Source organism: Erpetoichthys calabaricus, chromosome 8 (genome assembly GCF_900747795.2).
Source record: "Erpetoichthys calabaricus chromosome 8, fErpCal1.3, whole genome shotgun sequence".
In the NCBI taxonomy this organism is placed as follows: Eukaryota; Metazoa; Chordata; class Cladistia; order Polypteriformes; family Polypteridae; genus Erpetoichthys; species Erpetoichthys calabaricus.
In genome coordinates, this window is record NC_041401.2 from 113,729,638 (window position 1) to 113,753,669 (window position 24,032).

At 36.7% G+C, this 24,032-nt stretch overlaps 1 protein-coding gene across 1 annotated transcript in view; it reads left to right on the forward strand.

Moving 5' to 3' along the window:
* agr1 (anterior gradient 1) overlaps positions 1-23,428 on the forward strand; it is a 35,154-nt gene extending 11,726 nt beyond the window's left edge. Inside the window, exons 4-8 of the mRNA XM_028807307.2 lie at positions 7,892-7,944; positions 15,377-15,453; positions 18,484-18,547; positions 20,017-20,100; positions 23,280-23,428. Coding sequence (XP_028663140.1) covers positions 7,892-7,944; positions 15,377-15,453; positions 18,484-18,547; positions 20,017-20,100; positions 23,280-23,329 — 328 coding nt within the window. The 3' untranslated portion in view covers positions 23,330-23,428. The remainder of the gene's footprint in view (positions 1-7,891; positions 7,945-15,376; positions 15,454-18,483; positions 18,548-20,016; positions 20,101-23,279) is intronic.
* The last annotated feature ends 604 nt before the right edge of the window (positions 23,429-24,032 follow it).

Consider the following 24,032-nt stretch of genomic DNA (forward strand, 5'->3'; position numbering starts at 1 on the left):
CTTTTTCATAAAACTCAATGCTCAGACTAGCAGAAATGACTATTTATGGATTTTTTTTTTATTTTCATGAAGAGAAACAAAGAATATTAGCAGAATATAATAAAAGATTATAACATATGTAAAAATTCTTATTAGCATTCATCTTTGTATCTTTTCAGTGCAACATTGTAAATCTCCTGTAGCCTTACAAAATTAAGCATTTGTGAATATTGTCTGTTTAACCTTCTAAATTGCAAGCTCACAATTATTATACAAGAATACTTGAATAATATAATACTATTAATAATGTTCACTATTTCTGTTAATTTATAATGGTTATAAGGAGTGTAAAGCATTTTTCCAAGTTTTCAAATATGACTACTATTCACTACTATGCCTGCATTTTGCCTTTCACAGACAATGCTTTCTGAACAATCTAAATATACTGAACAATTTTCTACTCATCCAAAAGTCACCTGAGTCACTTAAACCAGTTTCTCTTATATTATTAATCTATCATGAATCAGAGTTCACACCCTTTTACAACTGCTCACCAAAAAACGTCAGAGTTGGGTGGGTGTTCTGCCATTCTGCACAGCAATTAAATTAGAAAAAAGAATAAACTGGAAAACGCCCTATAATCATCAGCTTTAGCAATTCAAAGATTTCACCATCATAATTAAAAACACTTTTCAGAACAACTTGTGATTCAGTTTGGATCATAGACAGAATACTTAATTAATTAACTTCTCTTTTGGTGCACTGAATAATTTCATTTTTGAAAAATATTATGATGGGCTGGCAATGTGACGCAGTGATTAGCACTGTTCCCTCTCCATCCTAGAAGATGGTGTTTGATTCTCAGTAGTGCTGTCCTGTGCTTGCACGATGTCCCCCATATGTGTGGGATTTTCTCTAGGTAATACTGTTTCTTCTCACACCTCAAATGTGCCTGTTAGTTTAGTTGTCAATTCTAAATTGGCAGGCATGGCTGTGTGCATGAATGTTCTTTGAAATGGGCACCAGTCCAGAGCTGTTTCTAACTTCCTACTCTCTGGACTTGGATTCATGAGATTCAGTTATATATACAGTTATGAATAAACATACAGTGTATTCATCCATCCACTAATCTAGCTGAGTGTTGCTGGGAGCAATATCCTAGCCAGGCAACCGTAGGCACTTTACAGGAACTGGCTAGTGCAGCTGGAACAAACTCAGGATCCTTACGATCCAATATTCTGAACCTAAAGATGAATGGATGCATGGGTCAAATAAAATAAAGGAACACTTGTAATATGTGTGTAGAAAGATAATTTCTAGCGTCATATTTTATAAATGAATATTTCAAAATATTAATAGTGCTGTAGTTCTTTTTAACATGATGAAGCATGAAAACAAAATTGAAATTCCAGGCAAAAAACTTAGGAACCATGCAAAGATATCCAATACTTCTTATAGAATATGCATGATTATGTTCTCAAGTTATTCTATTTATCTGTTGATTTATTACAATGAGTACCAGATGGTTTCAAATCTAACAATACTGTAACAGGAGCCAACCCTGGTTTGGACTCCACTAGCCCAGTCAATCACTCCTTCTGGTTTAAAGTATTTAAAGAAATTATCTCATGTCATCCAGTAGTGGTCAGCAATAAAAAGATAATATTATATCCAATCAGCTATATGTACTATAGCCATTTGATGCTGGTCAGAAAAGAAGTGAAATGAGATAAACGTATGTAGCAGGCAAACTAATTAACAATAGGTTTCTATATCCTGCAGCAAGCTGAATCAATAAAGAAGAATTAAATTACTTGATTTTCATCATGTGCAAACCTATGTGATCTGAGAGAGCAAAAAAAATAATCACAAGAAAAATATGGCAGTCCTCTCTGCCTGGATTAGAAGACTGATAGCGCACAAAGAGAGGTGTTCATATGTAATCTGTATTGGACTAGGCAAGTTAAACAAGATAAGCGGCATTACATGACATGACTTCTAGTTGGAGGAGATGTCAACTTTGTCGCCTGACTGCATAACTATTAATCACAGGGGATGACAAACTACACAACTCAATAATGACTTTCCAAAACAGTTTCACATTTCAAAGTATCACATGCTTGCCCCTCTTTCTGATATTCAATAACGTGCTGTCTGATGTGCTGGTGCTATATGAATGTTTTCCAGGTATGGCAAGTTCAATTATAATCTCTGCCCTTTATTCTTTTCTTCAATTCTATTGTGGTGCATGAGACATCAGACAGACAATAATAATAATAATAATAATAATAATAATAACTTTATTTATATAGCAACTTATCACACATTTACATGCAATTCAATGTGCTTTCCACAGATTAATCAAGAAAAACAAAGATATACTGCACTTACTTGGATTATTATCATTAATTAATACTATGATAATCTCTATATATATAAAATCCAACGTCAGTCTGTTTGTCTGTCTTGTGCTTTTCACAAGAGAACTACTTAACGGATTTAGATCAGGTTTTTTCCTATAATTTGCTTCAATTTCCCAGTTGATTTTGCGACCTCTCTCATCACGCTAAGTATCAAAGTTCGGCTGTGACACCGATGCGCGAATCCGAGAGAGACACAGCGGGTGGGGGGAAGGGGGGGACGGGGCCCTCCTCACTCGTGCGCCTTACCTCTGCTTAGCTGGCGAACGAGAGAACTACTTAATGGATTTAAATCAGGATTTTTTTCTATTATTTGTTTGAACATTCTGGTTAATTTTGCGACTTCCCTTATCGAGCTAAGAGTCATAGTTCGCTTGCAGAAGCGATATATTCACGCTAATCCAAGACAGAGTAGTGTGACATCAGGAGTGGGGAGTCGGGAAGGGCACTCCTCACAGTCCTGTTTCACTATTACATGGTTGACAGCTACTTTATAATAAATGAAAGTTTACTAAATACAAAATCAGCCAGGTTTTGTTAAGCAAAATGTAACCACTAAAGTGCAGTACAAACCTTTACTCTTATCAGAAAAATGTTTTCCAGTTAAAATATTTATACATTATGGATGACAATAGAATAACCAGATCTAATTAAAATATGTAAAAAATATACAAGTCCCTCTTTTGTTTACAAGGTCGAAAACATATACTTCCTCCGTTTCCTTCTGGATGCATTGCACTCTTCGCTGAGTGCTCATTGATTATCAGTTCTCACGCATACAGAACCTGCCACCACAACTTCAAATAAACTCAGACCTACTTGATTTAGTCAGGGATGAGTCATGAGTTGCTTGGGGTGTTAAACTGGTTCATGGGAGCACACCACGACTGCCTTCTACTGACTAAAATTATGAAAGCAAAGTCTACAACTGACATGTCATAATATTCTGCTGTGTTCAGGGACTTAACTATGTTGAAAGTTGGAGCATTTTTTGTTTAATTATTTAATCAAAGAGATAGTTATCACATTTGTGTTTGGTAAATACAGTATATTTGCAACATTGAGTCAAATTCCAAAATAACACTAATAACAAAATGTAATTACATGTTTTAAAAGAGTGAATAAAATTCTTTTTAATCCCATTTTCCAATGTTATGTTTGCAAAACATTTGTCCAAACAGGCCTTTTATGAATGAAATCAGTTTTATGGATGCCAGATTCTAATTCAAATAATGAACAAATTGCACATTTGTAATATTGTTAGGTGTTGGTTGTGATGGGTCTATGGTTAATTTATTGTTCATATTTCTTAAAATTTTTGAAAGCAGTAACCAATGGAGAAATATCATCTATGTTGAAGTCACAAGTTAAAATGAGTGACTCCAATGGTGTTCATCATGGTGGACACAGATCATTATGTTGCTTGACCTATAAATTATAGTGTTAGAGAAATATTGAATCATTATAATCTGAAGTTCAGATTTGTGTTTTGTGTAACATAAATACTGAGTATATGTTTATTCATTGTATGCATAATGGCTTACAATGAGGGAGCTCCATTTCTCTCCTATTTATTTCAAGATAAGTGACTTTTTTGCTTTTCTTGCCTGCTTTTTTAATCTTAATATTACAAAGATCATTCAACTTACCTGATACAGCTTCAAACAGAACGAAAGCAAGTTGGTGCTAAGGGGTGTGTGTAAGCTGCTGGTGTGACTCTGTGTTGCCTACCGCATGCAAGACTTCTGATATTTCCGTAACTTGTTTGGGGTTCTGTTTTACCTTCTGAAGCACTTATTGGATGTATACAAGAGGAAAGTATAAATGATAAAATAACCTCTCTCAAGGTAAATTTGAAATAGTAAATCAGAAATTGAGGTTGCACAAAATGTTAGCTGTGTCTAAGATGAGTTGAAATCTAAATAATGAACATAGACCTAAGTGTGAATGTTTGCAGCGCACCATGCAATGCATATGTCTCTATTATATGCCATTGGGTATGGGATTTGTAAACGCAGTGTTAATGTTTGTGATGTGCCATCTGTTGGAATGACAAATGCAATGCATTTTATTACTAAAAATGTTTGTGATGCGTCATGTTTTGGAATGACAGAGACATAGCAGCCCGATGAACACACAGACAGACAATAATCTTTTTATTAAGGTGGATCATTTTGCAATTTCACAAAATCTTTTTAAATGAGTTTTTCAAATTTCAAAAATAAATACAGCTTTGTTTCACATATCTCAACGAAAGCCTAACTTTTCACACAAAGTGACTTTAAAACGTTAAGTGTAACAAATCTAAAGAAAATCAGTCCACTTGGAACTTCAGATAGAAATACAAGCATGATGAGGAAAGTAGGGGCTTTTCGTATTTAAAGTGAGAGTACCTATAAAAAATGGATAGATGAATAGTTGGTTTTGGCAAAGAATTAAGGCTACTCATCATTGAGGGCCTGCATGAATTGAATAGTTTTGTTTTCTTTAAATGAAAGAAACACTTTCTCAGTCTAAAATAATGCAAGTAAATTACTTTGTTTAGCACTGTTGGTATTAATGTTTTGTTTCACTGACTATAATTTCTTAATATTGCTTAATATAAAATTAACTCTTTCTTGCCCTGTAATTATTAACCACCTAGTAGCCTCCATCGCCCAAACCAGTGGTTCTCAAACTGTGGGGTGGGCCCCCCTAGGGGGGAGAGAAGTAACAAAAAGGGGGGCGCGAAGATGTGAAAAAAAGAAAACAAGAATCGAAAATATGAAAAATACATCTATTGAAACCAAAACAAATTAACTTAAACTACATTCTGATTCTAGAAAAATAAATATAGAGTTAGATAAATGTCGATAAAAGTTAAGTAGGTATAATAAAATATGCATCTATGATATATCATTAGTTAAAAAAGAACAAATTGGTATTAGTGGGCTCCTTTCTAAAAAACATTAGGGGGGTGCGATTAAAACTGTTATGAAAACTCGGGTCGCAAATACTTAAAGGTTGAGAAACACTGGCCCACACAATAAATGCAAACTGCTAGTAACACTCTCTTTTTTATGGGGAAACTCGGGTCGCAAATACTTAAAGGTTGAGAAACACTGGCCCACACAATAAATGCAAACTGCTAGTAACACTCTCTTTTTTATGGGGAAAAAAAATATTGGGGGCGGCACGGTGGCGCAGTGGTAGCGCTGTTGCCTCGCAGTTAGGAGACCCGGGTTCGCTTCCCGGGTCCACCCTGCATGGAGTTTGCATGTTCTCCCCGTGTCTGCGTGGGTTTCCTCCGGGCACTCCGGTTTCCTCCCACAGTCCAAAGACATGCAGGTTAGGTGGATTGGTGATTCTAAATTGGCCCTAGTGTGTGCTTGGTGTGTGGGTGTGCTTGTGTGTGTCCTGCGGTGGGTTGGCACCCTGCCCGGGATTGGTTCCCTGCCTTGTGCCCTGTGTTGGCTGGGATTGGCTCCAGCAGACCCCCGTGACCCTGTGTTTGGATTCAGCGGGTTGGAAAATGGATGGATGGATGAAAAAATATTGGTCATAATATCAACAGGAAGATATGATACAATCAAACTTAAGTCAAGAAAACAATATTTATCGTTTTATGTACACTGTAAAAAATGCCAGTAAATTTAACAGTAAAAATACTGTGAAAGTAAAATACCTTTTCTGAAAAAAAGGAAACTTACCTTATGTTCGACTGAAAATTACCTGTATATCTTAAACAATACATTTCATTATTTTTTACAGCCAAGTTCTGTAAAATCAATATTTTTCTTCCTTCAAAATAGGCTACATACCGTTTACTGATACATTACAGTTTCACTGAAAAATCGGTGTTAATTTTAAAGTGTAAAACTGTTACATAGCGAAGGTAAACAACTGTAAAATATTAAACAGTGAAGCACTGTTTCAGTAACACCAAAGTTATGATATTTGCATAAGGAAATGCCCCCTTATACCACATTGTTCCTGGTGAACCTCATACTTTTGAACATTAGGGAAAAAAACTTAAACAAAATCAGCAGACTTATTCTTCCCTGAGTGCTGAAGGTTTTTTTGAGGTTATGGAATCTGATTGATGGTGGGTTGTATTTGATAAGCTGGCACACACATAGGACACCATACACCACAAAAGCAAACTTTACTTCTCCACCAGACAATGTGACAAAACTTCCTTAAACATTGAATTCTTTTCAATGTGTGTAATTAAACGGTACACGTTTGCTATTGGTTGTTGTTACTTTATTGATGCAAACTGTATACTGGTGTTTGATCCTGACAGTATTTTCTAAGGGTTTATTGATTGGCATATTTATTAAAGTGCCCGGATTTCAGGTTATGATTAAATGTTCACTTCTACTGGAATGCGTTGTAAAGACAAAACAATTATTTACTACAAAGTTATACCATAGAACTAAAAATATTGCCACCTTCTATTTTATGGTAAAATTCTGGCAACCACAGCTGTCAGTACTACGTAAATGCAACATTATTTTTTTTTAAGTGTAGTGCCTTTCAAGGTATGCATAATTTCACAGCAATTCTTAAACCAAAAACAAAAGATGCACAAATGGTGTGATGATGCAGTCGTACAGTGGTTAGTGTTACTGCTTCACTGCTTCAGGAGACTGAGAATCCTAATTCAGTCCCTATGTATATGTATTTGCCATGCTGTCTTTGTGTCAGAAGAGTTTGTTTCTGGGTATATTGATTTTCTTCCCACTTTAAGACCTGTGTGTTAGGTGGACTGGTGTCTACAACTTGATGGGAAACACTTCCGGGTCAGGGAATATAAAAGGACGATGGGAAATCCCAGTCTCCGTGACCCCTTTAACCCTCAGAACAGATGTCAGACACCAGATAAAAATCCAACAATAATATTTATTATAATAATAAAGTGCACAAAGCACCCTCTTCTCCACAATACTCAATAATAAATCAATAATTAAACAATCCTCCACATTCCCAGACGCGTTGCCACCCTTCCACCCAGCTCAGCTCAACGTCTGGGATTTCCCATCGTCCTTTTATATTCCCTGACCCGGAAGTGTTTCCCATCATTCCCTACAGTCCATGTGATTTCTTATCACTTCCGGGTCAGATAAAAAGTCCTTTTCTTCAACCCGGAACTTGCCTACGACGAACTTCCGGGTTATAGGGCACAAACAACTCCCTTGGCCTCCCTGCAGTGTCATCTGTTGGCCTCTGTGATATCCAGCAGGGCTGTAAAGGAAAACTCCATTGTCCATAATTCCCTGCTGGTCTTCGGGGCACTTCCATGCTACAGGGAGGGCTCCATCTAGCGGCACTGGGGGTATTGGCCGGGGTAAATGGCCGGCCATCCCTCACAACATAAAGTACATGGATGATCTCAGGTAGCATATGTTGATAATTTAACAGTAACAAAAAAGAATTTGCAGTGCACTAAATCTTAACAGTAGGCTTATTTGTACTAAGTAAAAAACATGCTAACTGTTACTTTCTTTCAGTCAGAAGCCTCTGATGGTGATTCACCACCTAGAAGACTGTCAATACAGCCAAGGTAACTGACATTTTAGGCTATTTAGAAATTAATGAACAACCTGGGAATTGGAAAATTCGAGGGCATTTCTTCACTCTAACAAATAAAAAGGATGCTTTGACTTTGACTCTGTAGATGAAATTAGGAGAATGTCTGTCTGTGCATTACATTACAAAATGTCTCTTCATAGCATTATTAAAAGAAATACATTGGACAAAAGTAAATATGCACATAATTAAGGGCTTTATTCTTTTAAAATATATTAATACCTAAATAAATATTCAGTAGATAGAAGAAATAAATAGAAATTGAAATCCAGCTTTGCAAATTGACTTGCATTAGGCAAGCTCCTCAGCTATACAATTTCCCCACTATTACCAAAATGAAACTCCATGCAGAACCGGCTTTAGGGTGGCATAAGTAGTTCCTATATTGGGGCTCTGAGCTCAGAGACAGTATTAAAAAGTGGGCACCCACAACCTGTCTCACCTAACCTGCCCTTAGATGCCATCAAATGGGAGGCATGTAGAGGGAAAAGGAGAGGAAGAGAAAGAGGGAGAATGATGTTTGAAAGGCTTGTGATCAGAATTCAGTCAGCGCTTCTATTTCTTCAGATTCCTGGGAATTGCACCCCAGCATTAACTGGAACTGCATTGGCTGGGACTGCACTGAAAGCTCAGTTATTTAACTAAGTCCATGATTTGAGACAGAAGAACTGGAACAAACCACAGTTCCTATTACAAAATTGGTTGCATTTTACATTTATAACACACAATTTAATTTGGTAACACTGACTTGTACCAATGTCATTTCCAACCATGTATTGTAATACATGGAAATGTAAGTTAGTTATTTCTTTCTTATTAAGTGATCACTCATTTGTTTTTGTTTCCTTTTAGTTTACTCAGATAAATGCAAGACAAATAAAATGTAGTTAAGTTGAAAGTGTTGCATAAAATAAGAAAAGTAAAGAGATGTTTGCTTAAATTACCAGTTGTGTTAAGTTTCTTACACTACCTTTTTTTAAAAAATTACACTGTATACAGAATATTACTTTTTCCCTGTGACAAGTGTTCATTTAATGCCTAACTATTTAGTATGCATTGAAACAAGAAGTTTTGTCTCCAGTATACTAGATGTGCTACATGTCTCTAATGAATTAAAATCTAAGAAATCAATGTAGACCTCAAAGTTAATGTTTCCTGTGGACAATGCAGTGCACGTGTCAGTTATATGCCATTTGGTATGAGATTCATAAAAGCAGTGATAATGTTTGTAATGTGCCATCTATTGGAATAACAAATGGAATCATTTTATTACTTCAAATGTTTGTGATATGCTACGTTTTGGAATGACAGAGACATAGCAACCAGATGGACAGGCAGTCAGACACAAAGACACTTTTCCTTTTACTACAGCATAGTGTAATTGCAGCCCACAGTACCTATGAGGTCAGTCATGTAACATCCCAACATCATGAAATGGGTAGAATGTCAGTCACAAAATGCTAATCACGTGCCTGGTTACACTATGGTTAAGATTAGGGTTGTGTGAGGGTTATCTGACTCAAAAGGCATTTCGTGACCGACGTTGTGGGCTGTTAAGTAAAATTAAAGATAAGTACAGTAGAACATGGCTTACCCAAAGAAATGAATGTAGCTTGGGGATCAATCAGAGAGAACAGAGAATAAAATGAAGTATTTTAAACCCATCATATTTTAAAATACATGATTTAATATTAATAATGTTAAATTATTTATTTAACTTATCTTTTACAAAATAATAATGTATTTTTCTTTTTTTGCCAATTATAAACCTGACACTCCACTTTAGGGAAGAGTGAGAAGGGGCACTGCCAACAGTAAGGCTGGTCCTAAATGTAGTATATCTTTTGATCAAATGCCAAGGAAGAACAGAGAGCTAAAGAGTAAAAGCGGTCCAAATACAAAAAAGAGAGATAAAGGTTAAGGACTACTACCCCATTCAGGGTAGTATATAGGGGGTATGTGAGGAAATGCTGAAATGACGGACATCTATTTGACTTTAATGTGATCAATAGCAACAACATTGGAAATTACAGTAACAACAACAACAACAACAACATTTATTTATATAGCACATTTTCATACAAAAAGTAGCTCAAAGCGCTTTACATAATGAAGAAAAGAAAAATAAAAGACAAAGCAAGAAATTAAAATAAGACAACATTAGTTAACATAGAAAAGGAGTAAGGTCCGATGGCCAGGGTGGACAGAAAAAACAAAAAAAAACTCCAGAAGGCTGGAGAAAAAAATAAAATCTGTAGGGGTTTCAGGCCACGAGACCGCCCAGTCCCCTCTGGGCATTCTACCTAACATAAATGAAATAGTCCTCTTTGTAGTTAGGGCTCTCACGGACACGGTATTGTACCCTGTGCACTATGATCATTTTACAATTTAGTGAAATGACTTTGTGACAAAGGCGCTATACCAGCGCCTGACCTGGCACAGACAGACATGGGAGGCATACTGATAAAACAAATACATGTTTTATTTCTTTTTCTTCGCCTGTAGGCAATGCCATCCCTGTTCCCACAGGCACAACCCAGTCCCAAAAACATGAGCACCAAAATACAACAATACTTTTCTTTTTTTTCTTCCTCCACTCCTCTCCAGCATGCTTAGTCTCTCTCCTCCAGACTCTGGCTCTCGGAGTGGTGGCTGCTGGCTCCTTTTATAGCACACCCAGAAGTTCTCCAGGTGTTTGATGACCTATTTCTGGCTGCACTTCCGGGTGTGGCGGAAGAACTGCCCACACAGGCTCAGGAACCACTGCAGCACCCCCTGGCGGCACCCCTGGATCCCTACATGGTTGTAGAGAACTCCATTTCCCATGGAGCCCTGTGGGAATCTGAGGCACCACTGCCACCCAGGGGGGCTGCCATCTAGCATCCCGGGGGAGGTACTGTTCTGACCAGGCTTGCTCCCCAGTCCATACAGTGAAGAGGCGTCCCGGCCGGACAAGGACCCCGGCCGTCTGTGACACTTCCTTGAACAAACCTAATACTGATGATCCATCCAGCTTCATATAATGTTTTTACTAAATAGGATTGCCAATGTCTAAATTGTTTTTATATTATACCAGTAATGGCGCACTGCACGATAACATGTAGTGAATACACTTGACTTGAGCATTCCTAGTTTTCATCGTCTTTCTCTGTACGTTTAGCATTTGTTTGTTAAGATGTTGATGCACTTGCTGCTTCCTGAGTGCCCCGCTTCTTCTGTTCTTTCATCGGCATCTTTCGTAAAGTAGAATAAGTACCTGAATTGTTTAGCAGCCACTTTAGATATAATTTAAACAGGCTATTATAAAGTAAATGGATAATATACTGTTTGCATGCTTTGAAAGGTAGAAGACTGCTAGTATGGAGGTTTCAGGAAGACACATGGATTAATTCAGGTTTTCCCATGTAAACAGTGGACATGCATCCAAATAGTCCAAACAGAGGACAGAAGGTTTCAACAATAAACAGACAGTGAAATGAAGAGAGAAATACAATCCAGCGTATTTTCTTCCTCAGTATTCATATTCCTAGTCGTAAGCACTGCACACCTACTCAGTACTACTCTGAGCTCTGACTCTCTTGATCACATGGCAGCTCTATACTACCCTGTAGCAAACATGCTTAGACAGATTTTATAAGGTAATGCTGAATAAAGCATAGATTAAAATGGGCATAACAACAATGAACTTGACGCTAGCAAAATCCACTAGACTAGTGAAAAGCTCTAAAAAATGTTTTGCTAACACTATTTTGATCAGAGAGATGGGAAATCCAATAGACAATATAATGTGTTATTTTAAATCCATCACATTTTAAACCGTATGAAGCTGATAACACTTTAAATTACAATTACAAAATCTAAATCTGCACTGTCCTTCAGCAACACCAAGGCCAGCCCTGATTACACGCAAGTAAAAAGAACAACCTGTTTAGTCAGCAGAATTGCTTCAAAATGTCTTTTCTCTAGTTTCTGCTATCTTGTATTCCTCTTGTTAACTTAGTTCTACTTCAAAACATCATTTTATTTTTTCATGATACTATATCGATCTTTACTGGCCTGACTATATTCTTACATCCTAATTTTGCACTTGCCACATTTCTAATACCACTAGCGACTCTCATTTCTCCACACTGATACTAGTCTTCTGCTGTGCCATTTTTGTCATTAAAATTCTGATGGAGGCATAACAGCATTTTCTTATATGTGTGCAAATTTATCTAATGTAAACATCAACCTACCTAACTAGTGATATCTGTCTCTGTTTTGTTAATGATTGGGTAAACTTGAAAGTTCATTCACCTTTCACATCACAAATAATCAATCAAACAATGGGATGCTGGTGTCTGGTCCGTTTCAACCGGCGTCGGGTCATTGTGATACACTTCTGTTATTACCATAATCTGATAAAATACAGACCAGTAGATTTAAATGCAAAAAAAAAGTGGAAGCCTCACAACAACACACTGCTCTGGAAAATCTATTAGTTGTGAACTCCCTAAATTTAAAAGGCAACACCCCAAGTTTACAATCAAACTATTTTGAGGGGGAAAAAAGACAAGCATAATAATATGGAAAGAATACGCAGACAACACACACACATATCATGACTCAAACTGCACTCTCTGTATACTTGGTAGCAGCACTAACTACTGGGTTGTCAGGAATTAATAAGTTGGGGAGATGGCAACAATCAATTAAAAAATGATTTTCTATATACAGTTCATGGCTGTTCTTTCCACTCCACTTTGAAACAAGAGTATTATAATGCCGGCTTCAGTTGTGCAAAGTGAAAGGAGCACATACAAGCTTTCTTGGTTTTTTTTCAGATTTAGCATGGTCCTTCTCAGTGGCAATAATATGATTTTAATGTGTTTTGAACAATACATTCTTTCTTTCTTTCTTTCTTTCTTTCTTTCTTTCTTTCTTTCTTTCTTTCTTTCTTTCTTTCTTTCTTTCGGCTAACTTTAAGGAACTAAAAGGTACTGGACCTTTCATACACCTAGAGTGTGTTGTATTCCTTAACTGGGAAATGCTTGAACTAGAAGTGCAAATACGAATCTATTAATAAAAAAAATTGTCAACAGCCAGTTACCATTTTAACACGGGCAATGTTCCTCAAGCCCCACCATTAATCTGAAACAATCAGGCTGCACATGTGCACATACAAACACACAACGTTATAGAGAACACTGCAGGGCCAACTGATCCAGCCCCTCACCTGGAAACAGGTTTACAACACCTGGCACAAAGTTAATTGTACATGCTTCAAGAGGTAATTAAGTTAATCATTATAATAGAAAATTGAAAAAATGTTTAGGAAGACAAAACTAGGGGTTATTATAAACATTTTATTAATAAGCTAAATTGTGAGGGAAGCTTAATACTTACTTTGTCCAGCATCTGGTGGGGTTGAGTCCCACTGGCCCTTGATATAGAAACGCCATTTGTCATCTGTGTCCATGTAAGACAAACCAAAGGGAAATACTGACCACATTCAAGGGTATCAGACTGATGGTACATTTAGGCTCAATCATCCTATCGGACTACAACAACCTGTAATTTATCAACATCTATATATTAAAAAAAATGAGTCCAGGGCAAAAATGGAATTGATTTTCTATTAAAAGTTTATACAGAGCCAGAGATGATCCATTCAGAGGACAACACTGAATGGGTAATCAGAACAAAGCAAAACACACTCATGCACACTCTAACACCAGGTAAAACTTGAGGGAAGTTGATGAATATCACTTACACTAGTCAGCCCAAATAAAAGAAAACACCTGTTTAATATTGTGTAGGTCCTCTTGTGCTGCCAAAATAGCTCTGGCCCATGGAGGCATGGGTTCCACAAACCTCCATAGGGGTCCTGTGATATCTGGCACCAAGATGTTAAGTCCTACACGTTAAGAGGTGGGGCCTCCGTGGATCAAACTTATTTTTCCAGTACATTCCACAGATACTTGACCAGATTGAAATCTGGGGAATTTGGAGGCCATGGCAACACTTTGAACTGTTTGTCATGTTCCTCATATGATTCCTGAAAAATGTTTTCAGTTTGGCAGGGCATAGTATCCTGCTGAAAGAAGACACTGCCATAGGGAATACCATCGTCATGAAGGGGTTTTGTGGTCTGCAACAATCTTTAGGTAGGCGGTATGTGACAAAGCAACATCCACATGAAAGCCAGGACCCAAGGTTTCCAAACAGAACATTGCCCAGAACATCACACTGCCTCCGCCGACTTGCTTTCTTCCCATAGTGCATCCTGCTGCCAATTCTTCCCCAGGTAAATGATGCACACATACACGGCCATTCGCATGATCTAAATGAAAAGGTAATTCATTAGGCAAGGCCACCTTCATCTACAGCATATCTCCACGGTCCAGATCTGATGCTCATGTGTCCATTGTATGTGCTTTTGGCATTGAACAGTTGCCAGCACAGCCACTCTGAACTGTCTGTGGCAACGCAGCCCTATGCACAGTAAGCTGTGATGCTTTTCGTGCTCTGACACCTTTTTCTCATGGCCAACATTAAGTTTTTCAGCAATTTGTGCTATAGTAGCTCTTCTGATGAGCTAGCCTTCAATTACCACACACATCAATGAGCCTTGGGTGCCCTTGACTCTGTCACTGGTTCACCAGTTATCCTTCCTTGCACCACACTTTTGATAGGTACTAAACACTGCATACCAGGAACACCCCAGAAGACCTGCTGTTTTGGAGATGCTCTGACCCTGTCATTTAGCCATCACAATTTGGCCCTTGTCAAAATCACTCAGATCCTTACGTTTGTCCATTTTTCCTGCTTCATTCACATCACCTTCAAGAACTGACTGTTCACTAGCTGTCTAATATATCCCACCCCTTGAAAGGTGCCATTGTAATGAGATAATCAATGTTATTCACTTCACCTGTCGGTGTTTCTAATGTTGTGGCTGACTATAAATTTAAGATAAGATAAGAAAGATAAAAAATGGATAGACAGATGGAAATGCTATTTTGGTCCTTTTAAAAAAGAAAAAAGTTGGTTATAAACATAACTTGTCAGTGGCTCTTTAACTGTTTACACATATTTGCCTAGCTCATTTAAATATAGCTTATGATTTAGCAAGTGCAATTTTTGAAATATTTTAATACAAGCTTATATTTTTAATATTGACTTGGTAAAAATGATTAGTAGGATAAAAAACATATAGGTTTTGTAAAGTAGAAATAATGAATACAAACATTATTAAGTAATGTTTAAAATATATACATTCAGTATAGATTTAACCACCTATCATAACAATATAGAATAGTATAGTAACAACTCTGTATTTTAAGTACTTGCAAATGTAAAAAATTATAAATGTATTTTTTTAAATTAATATTAGTTCTCTTTTTGTTCCCTTTTTATCACAGCACTGAAAAAAGCCTTTGCAGCTGATCAACACATACAGAAGATGGCAGCAGAAGATTTCATCATGCTAAATCTTTTAGTATGTCTACCAATCCAATGCAATAATCACAAGCTTTTTAGAACAGGAAGCCAGTCTGTTACAGGACTTGTAGTGCCACTATTCTAATTTTCATAACCTGCATATCTTGTTATTAGGGTGAGGGGGGAATCCAAGGTCCTCAATGGTAATCTTAAAAGAATTTGCCCAGTCCATACAGAAGCCATCTCAGCTCAGGGGCTGTGAGATGGTAACTCTACCTGTTGTATCACTACACAACCCCCTTTTCATTTCTCTAGCATATCGGGGACGTAAAGGCTGCGGGAAGGCTAACTGCCCCGATCTCTTAATCCTTCTGGCCTCCCTCCCTGGCAAGGGATCAGTTCTCGACCTTGTCGGGATGCCAGTCCATTGTTGTCCTTCCACTCTGGCCTCCCATCTTGGCAAGGAGTTACCTTTCTCTCTGGACGGGATGCTGGATGATTGCTGATGACACAATGTGTATAGAAAACAAAAAAACAGCATTAATAGGATACATTTTAAAAATCTAAATAGTTGACAAAGTACATAAAATGCAAATAAATGCAAGGTGTGCTTAGAATTAAAACATAACTACACAGAGCATGTTGTAAAATATTTACAAAAAAGATTTAAAAACATAAATTGACTTTTAACAGTATTACTGTAATTTACAAAATTTCTAATTGTGGGATTTGATGAATCGCCACCAATCATCATCCCTGTTGGGTACAGTTTGTCCCCTTGGAGCACCAGCAATGCAGATTGTAGTTTATCAATTCTGTCTGCTTAACCTGTCCATGGCAAACCATCGCAAGACACTCTGCAACCCTTTCCCATTATGTACTATTGAGAATCTCCAAACAACACACGATCCATCCCATAGTTTAAGAACCTGTGGTCTAAACTGATTCAATCCAGACAAGTAAATCCTCTTCAAAATTTTTGAAATTGCCTCTGATTGCATTTAATGTCACTAAAAAAGTAATGTTCATCGCAAACACTTACAACAGATGTTGGGGTTTCAGACTGTGTCATTCTAATATGTCAATGCGATGCATTAAGATTTGTGGTTGCAATGAGTACCTATGTAAACAGACACCTTTGGGGGGAACCCCCTCCCAGTTTGGGGTTCCAGGCAATTGCCCACCTCTCCTGTCCTGTTGCTATGCCTCTGTCTATCAGTGCTATTGTGACTTGAAGTAGTGCAATTTAGGTGGCAAAGTAGCACACTGTGTAGCACGACTGCTTCTACTACTACTACACAGTATCCAGGGTTCAAATCCCTGGCCTGGCCACAGTGTATGTGGAGTTTGCACCTTCTTCCCATAAATGCAGTCTCATGCACATCCTGTTTAGGTGAACTGTGTGGCCAGAAGAGGCTGATCAGTTTGCTGTGAACGTGGTATAGTCAAATCACCTGTTTGAAGAATTAGTTGGTGTCAAAGTGGAAGTTCTAAAGGGGTTAGTACTGGAGCCACTGTTTCTATTTTTATGTAAATAATTTAGGAAAAACTGTAACAAAGATACTAGCATGCAGATGACACTCAATTAGGTATATTAGTAGATACTCTACAGTCTTCAGAATCCCCCCAGAACCTGAACAAAAATCAGAAAAGCTCAGGTATGTGGCACATGAAGTTATCATGCATACAAATCTGAAGTCTTAGTCCTTGAGATTACAACAATTACATAATAATGCTGTAGTGCACAGAGTGTACATTTTATGAGAAAGGCTCAGTATTCCTAATAGTTTCATCATTTTCCACAGACAAAGTTTCCAGATTTAATTTAAAAACTAATAAAATTTTAGGCTTAGTACAAGTTGAGTGACGTGATGCTTAAGATGTACTTGGTCACTGACATGATTTATCTTTAAATAACCAGGAAGAGATTTAAAGATAATTGCAACTCACTTAAAAGCATATTTAAGTCATTTTAGAATATTAATATTGAAGAAATACCTTGCAGAAAGGAAACCAGGGTTCACATTTCAGGTCTTTCCTGCATGGAGTTTGCATGTTCTATTTCGGTTTCCTCTGGGTGCTCCGATTTCCTCCCACAGTCCAAAGACATGCAGGTTAGGTGAATTGTTGATCCTAAATTAGCCTCTAGTGTGTGGTTGGTGTGTGTGTTTGTTTTTGTCCTGCTATAGACTGGCATCCTGTCCAGAGTTTGTTCCTACCTTGCGCCCTATGCTACCTGGGATAGGCTCCAGCACCCGCTGTGACCCTGTTCAGTTAGAAAATGACTGACTGATTTCAAGAAATCTTTAATTTGTTCAAACAATCTTTGAATCTTTTCAAGAGCTGCACTTTATTCAAAGCTATCTTTAAAATAGTTCAAGACAATTTAAATGTACCTGTAAATGATTCATTATTCATAATCACATAAAGGTGTCTGTGGGTTTCCAGGCCTTCTGTTGTTGCTGAGTTCACCAGTGTGTTCCCTGTTTTTAAGAACGTACCAAATGGTTGATTTGACCATTCCTGGTGTTTCTGCTATTTCTTTAAAGGATTTGTTTTGTTTTCTCGGCCTAATGATGGACTGTTTTTACTTGCATGGGCAGCTCTTTATGACTTCATATTAAGAGTTCACAGCAACAGCTTCCAAATGCAAATTCCACACTTGGAATGAATTCCAGACCTTTTACCTGCTTAATAATTAATGAAATAATGAGGGAACTACTCACACCTGACTATGGAACAGCTTCTCAGTTAATGTTCAAATACTTTTGAGCTCCTAAAAATGGGAGGGGTGGGTTATGCGGAAAAATAGCTTTCATTCCTAAATGGCACATAGGATATTTTGGGTAAACCCCTTAAACTAAAGTTGAAACTCTACACTTCAATCACATAATGACAGCTTCATTTCATATCCATTGTGGTGGTGTACAGACACAAAATTCTGAAAATTGGACCTGATTGTAAATGGTGCTAAAACACCTAAGGAAGTAATTTCTGAGTTTGAATCTGGAAGGGAAATTAAGAATTCTTTCAAATGTCCTTGACTATATTTATAATTGTAAACTCTCCGGTTTATGTGTATCTGCAGCATGAAACATCAGACAAGAACCTGGCCCCAGATGGTTATTATGTTCCTAGGATTATCTTCATTGGTAAGCATAATACATTTTTAGACTAGATAAAGACCATAAAGCAAAAGCTCAATAATCCAAGCATGCATATTAATTATTTGCAGTTAAACTGACAGTGCAAGTATCATATTAATTTGAAAACAGAATAGTAGAAGCTACTGTAATTTGGTAATATATACAGAAAGAAGCCATTTTAATTCATTATTTATTCAGTTTATTTTCAATATACTACATGTTTCCATGTTCAGGGTCGGGTTACTTTGACATCCAGAAATGAAGCAGCCTATCAATGCAGTGTCACATGTGTGATCTGTCGCCGGCATGTGCTCACACTGGACCAAGTAAAAATTCACAAAATATGGAACGGCATTGATCTGTGCCATACAGTATTTGTGATGCTGTCAAGACTACAGCAGTGCCCTGTCTCTTTTTATATTTACTTTTTGTTTTGTTTTTTATTTTCCCTTGTTCCTTTAATATCTCTACTTTTGTTTTGTTTAAAATTAGTCATTTTAACCCAATACTTCATGCTCCTTGTTGGTCTTATCACAAGAATCGGTCCTCTCAGGTGTAGAAATCACCTGGGAAGGCAATAAAAGACAGCAGTTGCCTTTTTGAGTTTCTGAGTGTCTTTTTCTTGGTTTTGACCTTTTCTTCTGGGTAAATTCATAACACTATAACTTAATTGAATAAGTTCTTTCACTAAACAGAATTTCCAAATGTATTTTTGCTGAAGGGGAAAAATTAACATATTAATGCAGTATATGTATTTTGGAAAAATTATGTTTGTAGGCTTATTTATAAATTTTACAGGCACCACTGTTATATACTAGTTGCATACAAGTAACTCTTTAGATGCAGAAAGAATGAGACGTTTTCTGTTTTATTTAAAGGGTGATCCAAAAGAGTGGTCAGATGGGAAGGGTCATTTATACAAAAAAGGTGAATGAAACAAAATGTACAGGGCAAAGCAAGTCATGAATGTTTAAACAGGCAGAAGTTAAAAAAAATACTAAACCAGACAAAGGTTTGAATTGCTGAAAACGCGTATCTTTATGCACTGGCAAACCTTGAAATAATTAAAAGCAAATGCTAAGCGAACCATAAGGCAGTCTTATATATGATGACTACCATGCTGTCACACACCACCCTCAGTACAGGTATGTGCAGAACTGAAGGTGACCCTTAAAAACCTACCAAGCTGTAAATGTATGTTTTCTTTGAAGATTTTTGAAGCCTTGGCTACACAGCAGGCAACATATTCAGTTTTCTTTCATTTTAATGGTTGATGTGTTTTTTATCCTTAAAGTATGAACAAAAAAAGCTTTCCTTTTATTTGTGATTCGCAAAGATTATTTCAGTACAGCAACACAGTCGTAGCATGTATGTAGTTAAGGAAGTCCCTTAATAATCGTTAAAAAGATTTTAATTTTATATGTATATAGTCTAAATCTTCTCAAATATTTATATACAGTGTTTATTTTTTCTAGATCCTTCTTATATTGTTAGGGCAGATATTGCTGGAAGATATAACAACAGACTATATGCATATGAACCAGAAGACATATACTTATGTAAGTATCAATATATTGATATAATCTGCATTGATTTTGTATTAGTGCTACCCAAGATTAGATAATAATGTTACTAATTAAAACTAGAAATCAAAGCTTATTTTTGTTTTTTACTGTTGATTTTAGAAACTGTTTCAAATATTACAAGTACATATACTCAGTGCATGTGGTCAATGTATACGTCCAAAATACTAAACTAATATTTTAGACGATTTTAAAATGTTCTGCATATTGGGAAATATAAGGGCCAGAATGTTGGTACAGAGTGTCTGGTACTCGTGTGTTATAACCCCGCCACCAGCATAAGCAACAGAAAAACTTCATCATTTTTTCCATTCGTTTATTTACAAAATAAAAACAAGAATACGTAAAAGTTGATTTTTAATTACTTTTGAAACTTTACTTCTGTCGCAAAGTTTCTAATGTCATTAAGTATAACATCAAAAGGGTCATCGCCGTATGAGAAGTGCTATCTGGGTAGAGTGGCTGGGTTGTAACACATGAGTACAGAGTGTCCTAATCAAATCCATATGGACACTGTGTTCTGATGAGGGCTGAATGACAGAGAACTTGAGAAGAATAAAAAAAATGGACCAGAAGATATCAAGGCAATCAAATGTCAAAACTGGAAGATCAGAAAGTAAACAACAAAACAACCAAACTTGCCAAAAATTTGCAGTCCTAAATATTCTAACACTGAAAACAAACACACCGAGTCTTTAGTTAAAATACCAAGTATCTTTAATGACTAGGGACCTGGTGTGACCCCAGCCATTATACCATTGTAAGGATAGGTAGCAAAAGTACAAAGATATTCCACAAAATGATATTACCCATGAATAAACAAATGGAATCGTGCATTCCTAAAAATATAACTTGAAAAACACAATTTCATTATAACAAAACAAATACTAAAAAATAGTTACAGAATCAGGATTTCTTTGTAACAAAACCCCTAAAGCAGGGGTGTTGAACTCTGGGCCTGGAGGGCCGCAGTGCTTGCAGGTTTTCATTCTAACCCTTTTCCTAATCAGTGACCAGTTTTCACTGCTAATTAACTTCTTTTCCCTTCATTGTAATAGCCCTGATTGTGAGAATTTAGTCCCCAGAATTTCTTCCTTTCTTCATTAAATGGCAGCTGAAATGAAATGAAATGTGAAATGAGCTAACAGATGACCAGCTAAACCAATTTCACTCCAACCAATCTCTTAATGAAAAGCTGATTATTGCTGCTAATTAAACCCATTATTTAATTCTATGGCTTGTTGCTGCTCTCATTCTGACAAAACTGTTGATTTTTCTGTTTTTCCTAAGAGCACTGTCAAAATGTTTCAGTGACCTGAGAAATCACCCTTACCGAGACCATCACCTTTCTTTATTTTTAGATAATATGTGATGGGCACAGGTAAGAAGGTCATGTGGCAGCTTGTTTTGTGTCTCATTACTGTTTGGCTGCTAATTAAGGAAAAAGAAATAACTAAGGGGCCTGAGTCAAGTTAATTAAGACTAATTCAAAATACTGTAAATTAATTAGAAGCAAAAAAAGGTCACTAATGAAAAAGATGGTTATGATGAACACCTGCAGCCACTGCAGACCTCCAGGACTGGAGTTCGACACCCATGCCCTAAAGTTATCAAAATTAGGGAGAGGATATGAAAAATCCATATAATATAAATATTTGTTGGCTTGTGACTTGTGTATTATCATGAAATTTGGACCTTTTATTGGGTTCATCTACTGTTGGCCTTGAAGATTAACACACACACACACGCATGCACGCACACGCACGCACACATACACATGTCTTAAGTGGTGCCAACTGCAAATCACTTCACAATATCCCACGTAGCACACAGCTACTCGCACACAGATATAGAGATCCTAGCCAGACAATGTCTCTAAGATTCTCTGCATATGGATTCACTTTCGCCAGCTCTAACAGACATGTGGTTGTCCTTGCAACACACAAAAAAGCACAGCTCTTTTGGTTATGTGCTACTTACCAACCAAACTATGTCCTGCTTTTACCTCAGTTGTTCTAATTATTGAGGAGCAACCTCAATAGCCATCTAACTCACATTTGATGCCCATTTATTATTTCAATCACTCATAAAATCATAAAACACAAAGTATAGAAGATATTAAAAACTGCATAGTATTTATATATAACAATACCAAATAGAAAAAATCTAATAGAAAATAAAATAAATAGCAAAGTCTAGATATAAACACTCTTAGAAAATCCTACTGAAAATTAGAAGTGTCAAGGGGTAGGTAGTGGTATAGCGATTGCCGTTGTTCATAGTTACATTTTCTGACATCTAAATCAGATGAGCTCATGTCTCTTGTTCTCTCACTGCACCCTTCTGTCATTTTTTCTACCTCCTGTGGTCTATCAGATGAGCCATATTTAAGTTAAAATGAACACATGGTGTTTTGGAACATGTGACATTGCACACTTTTGATTGGCTATCTGTTCTGATGATGAACAACTGTTTGATATTTTAAGTACATCCACACTCCTTCCTTTCCCAATCTGTAAACTAATTTGCTAATTCCTAGTCCCACATCATACATTGCAGGTTATAAGTTAATTAAAACAGGTTCTGTGGTGTGTGCTTTTTCCCATTCTCAGGTCATAAACTAATTGGAAAAGAAACTTGACTGTAACAATGAATAAATTACTAGTACAAAGGGATGCTTGCAATGCCTGTAGTTAAAGTTCTGTAAATTCAGTTCATCGTGGTGCGTTTGAGCAAAATGATTCAAATTTAATATAAACAGTTTGCTGTTGAAAACTTCAGGATTTTCCACACCAGAACACTCGAACCCTGACTTGTGAGCTAGCTCCAATAACTACTGTATCAGTATGACTTATAAGTGTTGCCAGTACTATAAATTCTGAGGTAAAATTGCCTTTGCTATATTAATAATTGCTTACATTGATGAAATCATAATTCTTTACTTTTAAAAAGTTTGTAACAGGTTCATTTTTATTGATTTATCTAGTGATCACTCTGTTCTTATACAGTTTCCAAGATGATATATCGGTAATTCACTAAAATGTATCTACTTTGTTATATTTGCATTCCCCGCTGACAAACTCCAGTTTCTTGGATTTTGATTTTTATATCTAAGTTTCTTGCAATTTATTTGTATTTTCTGTTTTGCTTTCTAGTAAAACAAAATATGAAGGCTGCAAAGAAACTTCTTCACACTGAACTATGAAAAACTGAACTTTGGATTCTGCAACTTCTGTGAGGTCAACATGTCAGCATTGCAGAAGACTGTCTAATAAAGTCAAACCTGATTTGCACACAAATATTACTAATAGTGTGATGTCATTTTTGAACAACTTCAATACAACAAAAACTAAACTTCTCCCATAGTTATTTTGTGATCCAATATGAGTCCTTTATGATCATATCCAGTGGAAATATTATAGCAAGTACACTTCATTTTTTGTTTCAGTATTTTAAATCCATCACCATAGACCATTCATAGCTGCAATTTTTGAGACTTCTAAGCATACATGGGGAAAGGAGCCTTTATTACACTGAGTACATGTCACTGATCAGTAGTTATATATTATTTTAATTATCCACCCGTTCTTTCACCAGCTAAATTTGGTTTAGAGTGGTTAGTGCCTCTGCCACCTCACAACTCCAGATGCCAGGGTTCAAATGGCAGCACATCTACTGTCTGGGAGCAGTCTGCATATCATCCCCATATCTTCATGGGTTTTCTCATGTTTCCTCCCACAAACCAAGGCATTAAAGTTGGAAGGTTGGAATATCTCAACCTGTTTTGATTAAGTATGAATGTACCCTGCAATAAAATGGCTTCTGCCTTGAACCAAGTGTTCCTGAGATTGGCTGTGGCTCCCTGTGACCCTGGTTTTGAAAAAGAGGGACAAGAAAATGGATGGCAG